The 4,090-nt window shown below is 40.0% G+C and overlaps 1 protein-coding gene across 1 annotated transcript; it reads right to left on the reverse strand.

The window, feature by feature from the left end:
* Positions 1-1,093: 1,093 nt before the first annotated feature.
* On the reverse strand, positions 1,094-2,772 carry LOC110719199. Its single transcript, XM_021898102.1, has 2 exons — positions 1,593-2,772; positions 1,094-1,346 (listed from the first exon to the last, which is right to left on the reverse strand). The coding sequence occupies exons 1-2, from the start codon at positions 1,945-1,947 to the stop codon at positions 1,321-1,323; spliced, it is 381 nt and encodes a 126-aa protein (XP_021753794.1). The 5' UTR covers positions 1,948-2,772; the 3' UTR covers positions 1,094-1,320.
* Between the last annotated feature and the right edge of the window lie 1,318 nt (positions 2,773-4,090).

Raw genomic sequence — 4,090 nt, forward strand, 5'->3', positions numbered from 1 at the left:
GTGGATAAGTGAGGCATGAGTGGTGGTGGAGTGTGAAGGCAGGGATGGGGAGATATGAGCATCACCACTTGAGGTAGTGATTTCTGGGCTGTCGAAAATAGGAGGCTCAAGAATAGGTGTGTGATGAAAAGTGGGCTGCCCATCTTGATTGGAGGGACTTGTGACAGTACGTGGGCTGACCTGGGGAGTTGAGGAAGAAGGCCCATTAGTGGGCTGATCAGAAATTTGCCTATTAGGTGAATTGTTGGGCTGATCTGGGGTCCCTATGGGAGGAGGAGTGGGCTGGGCCTGGGAATGAGGAGGGCTAGGATGATTTGTGCTCAAATGGGGTGGGTGATTTAGCAAATTATTATCCAAAAAATCATAATCGTCAAATTTTGGTTTGTGAATTTGTGAGAACGAAAACACGTTTTCAACAAATCGCACATGCCAACATATGATGATTGTGCCATTTGATAAATTATAGCACTTGTAGCCACGATGACTTGGTGCGGGACCAAGATAGACACAAAGGGTGGACCTTTCTTGCAAGTTTATAGTAGTAGAGGGAAAGAGAGGGTAACAAAGACAACCAAAGACTCATAATTCCGAATGGAGCGGATCACATTGGTATAAAATTTGAGTGGGAGATTTAAAACCTAAGACTTTGATTGGAAGAATGTTTAAGAGATATGTAGCCATAGATAGAGCATGATGCCAAAAAGAATGTGGCAAAGATGCATGAGCAAGAAGGGTCTGAATGATGCTATTTATTGTTTTTATATGTCGTTCAACTTTACCATTTTGATGAGAAGTGTGAGGGCAAGAAAGACGGTAGAGCATGCCATGATTTTCAAAAAATTCTTTTAGAGTACCATTGACATATTCGGTGCCATTATCACATTGAAAGGTCTTAATGTTACGTTCAAATTGTGTTTGGACTATCTTATAAAAAGATGTTTGACTTGGGATTTTTTTGAAATGGGATATGTCCATAAAAATTTGATGTAATCATTAAGAAACAAGAGATAATAACAAGAACTAATAATAGGAGAAGTCCAAAGATCACTATGAATGATATCAAAAGGTAAAGCAGTATGCGACATGGATTTATTGAAAGGCAATTTAACATGTTTCCCTAAAAGACATGATGAACAAAAAGAGTTACAAGTCTTATTACATTCAATAAATTTTTGACTACTTAAAAATCTAAGAACAGCATCCCCAGGGTGTCCTAGTCGATTATGCCAAAGATCGGAAGAAAGAAATGTAAAATTTGAATGTTGGACGGAAGAGTTGGCTTGATTGTATGGAAAGATTGGATATAGGTCACCAGTACTGTCACATCTCATTAGATTGGCCTCCGTCTGTAAATCATTCACAGAAAATCCATAAGGATCAAAAGCAATAGAAACCATAGTCAGTTGTGAATTTTCGGACGGATATCAAATTTTTAATAATTTTAGGAGCATGCAAAACATGGTTAAGGGTAAAGGGAGGGTATGGGGAGGGTAAAGTAGCACTACCATGACCAATAATTAGAACTAAATCACCACTACCAACAACAATGTTTTGATTTTTAATGCTCGAATTTACATAGGAAGAGAGAATACCTTGATCGGCCGTCATATGAGATGTTGCTCCAGTGTCCATATAATAATTGTTGTCCGGAAGGTTGAGATTAGCAAGCATTTGCATCGCAGCTTTGATATGCGTCGGAGAAGGATTCCGACCATTTTCCATAGCACTGTAAGCTTGCGGAGCCGGACCCAATATACCAGGCCCAGTAGGCCATGATCCAGAAGAAGAGGCAGCAGGCCTCGGTGCCCAAGATTGGGATGGATATGGGCAGGGGGGCTGGGCCACTGGGCCTGCTAAGTGCCCACAAAGCTGGCCAGGAACACTGACCTTGCTGAAAAAACCAAGGTTGCCCATTAAATGGGTCGGACTGCTGTTGGGTTGGCCCATTAGAGCGTGGCTTTCCAGTTTGTTTGGAGTTGGACTTCTTTTGCATCCCTCCTTTGTTGTTTTATCTGGAGGAGTTCACAGAGGAGTCCGAATGATACTGGCTGCCGGCGGTGGAAATAAGGGTGGTCGCAGAGGAATTCTTGGACCCCCCCTCCTTAGCAAGACGGTTTTTGATGGTTCGTTCTGCTAATTTCAAGCGAGATCGGCAACTTTCAAAAGAGGGCAATGGTTCTTGATTTTGGATAAAGTCCACCGTACTGGCATATGCTTCGAGAAGGCCAGCCGTCATTTTTAGGATGAGACGGGTATCGGGAATCGGAGCATCAACATCCGCAAGACGATCGGCGAGGGATTTGATGTGATTACAATAGCCGTCAATTGAAGAAAAATTCTCGAAATCAAGGTCAGCAAGTTCTTGTTCGAGATGGGAGGCTCGGGAAGCTTTGTTATCTTGGAACATGGACTCGAGACGAGTCCAGGCACTTTGAGCAGTGTCATCCTTGAGGAGAATGGTAGTGAGAAGATCGGGAGGAATGGAGCCATATATCCAATTAAGGACGGAGGCATCGAGACATTTCCAAAGGGCAAGGTCTACCTTTTATGAGGCTTCATAAGCAGCAAGTTCCGTTGCCTCCATAGGAGGAATTATGTGAGAGGTGAGATCATGTACCTTACAAAGCACTTTGAAGAGTGCAGCCCAAGAGTGATACAAACCATGATTGGCGTCCAAGGTTATCGAGATAAGGGATTTGACGTTTGTGATGGTCAAAGCAGGGTGATATTTGTTGGAGTCGGCCATGGAATGTTGCAGCGGAAGAAGAACAGAGGAAGAGAAACAGAGGATAGAGGAAAGGGGTGGGCCGTTTGAGAGGGAAAAGCCAAGGTTCGAAACCTTAATCTGATACCATGAAAGTCAATGAATCATTGCTTTCTCATTTATTAGCTTGCGTATAAATATACAAAGTAGGCGAGATATACTTGGTACTGATTAGCTACCAGTTAGGCAAAGATTATGCTAGGATAAATACAAGCTATACTTGGTACTGATTAGCTACAAGTTAGGCAAACGTTATGCTAGGATAAATACAAGCTAAACTAATAAGTACAAAGTCAAAGAATATATTTCCATATATTCTAACAGGATCACATGCAAATATGCAATAAGTTCTTCAAAAGGTAATTAAAGAGCGTTCTACCTGAATCAAAAAGAATATGATCAAAAAAATCAAAGCCCTGAACAAGAAAAAACCAAGGAAATTGAATTCGTGGCCTCTCGCTCTTTGCTTCCTAGAATGTGTACGCAGTGAGACTTAGAACCACTACAGTCGTCAAAATCACAGACTCCAAAATAACTTTCCCTGTCCATTTTAAAAGTTTCAGTGAGCTTAAGAGTGCCAAATTAGGCTACTTTCTTGCATCACAATCTCACATGCAATAACGGATAACCTATTTAGAATGTAAGTTTGCCATAACCAGAACAAATTGCCTAACAGAATTAGATAAAAAAAAAAAAAAAAAAAAAAAATAAAGACTATAACTTTGATGAAACAACAACAAACATAAGTCTGGTAAAAAGATTGTCAGCTAACACATTCAATCATGGTCTTCAGCATTAAACTCTATACCATGGAATCTCCTACGAAATATATTTTTTATGTCATCACTTTGTAAGACCAGAACCACCACAAATGGTATTATCTTTAACCATTTGATCCTTGAGAGTTGAGAATCTCGACTCTAAACACTGTAAACATATAGGAAGTTTTCGCAACCATGAACTTTAAACACAACTAACATAATTAAAGAAGAAAATTAAGAAACTAATAATCCCACCTTTACCTTTTCTTCTCAAAACAATCCCACCTTTTCAAATTACCACAATAATTCCACCTTGTACCGTCATATTCTTAAAACAAGACTTTTTCATTTATTGATCGGTTAATTATATTTTCTTTTTTTAGCAAGTAAATATACTAAATATGGTTGATTGAGCGCCATTAATTCATAAGCTAACCTCTGCTCTTCAATTTTGTTTAAAAGCCCAGCCACCCCCATTCATTACTTTCCATCTTTCTTCCTCCTCTCTGCAATTACCCCCATTGTTCTCAAAGCTTCAAAATTTATCAATGGCAAGTCAACACTC

This window comes from Chenopodium quinoa, unplaced genomic scaffold, assembly GCF_001683475.1.
Source record: "Chenopodium quinoa cultivar QQ74 unplaced genomic scaffold, ASM168347v1, whole genome shotgun sequence".
NCBI classification, from domain to species: Eukaryota; Viridiplantae; Streptophyta; class Magnoliopsida; order Caryophyllales; family Amaranthaceae; genus Chenopodium; species Chenopodium quinoa.

Bases quoted from the DNA above. Each gene is read 5' to 3' on its own strand.
- LOC110719199 (XM_021898102.1), bottom strand. From the start codon at position 1,947: ATGGGCCAACCCAACAGCAGTCCGACCCATTTAATGGGCAACCTTGGT. The intron at 1,347-1,592 runs GTATTCTCTCTT...AATGATTTACAG, and splicing joins TCATATGACGGCCGATCAAG to ACGGAGGCCAATCTAATGAG.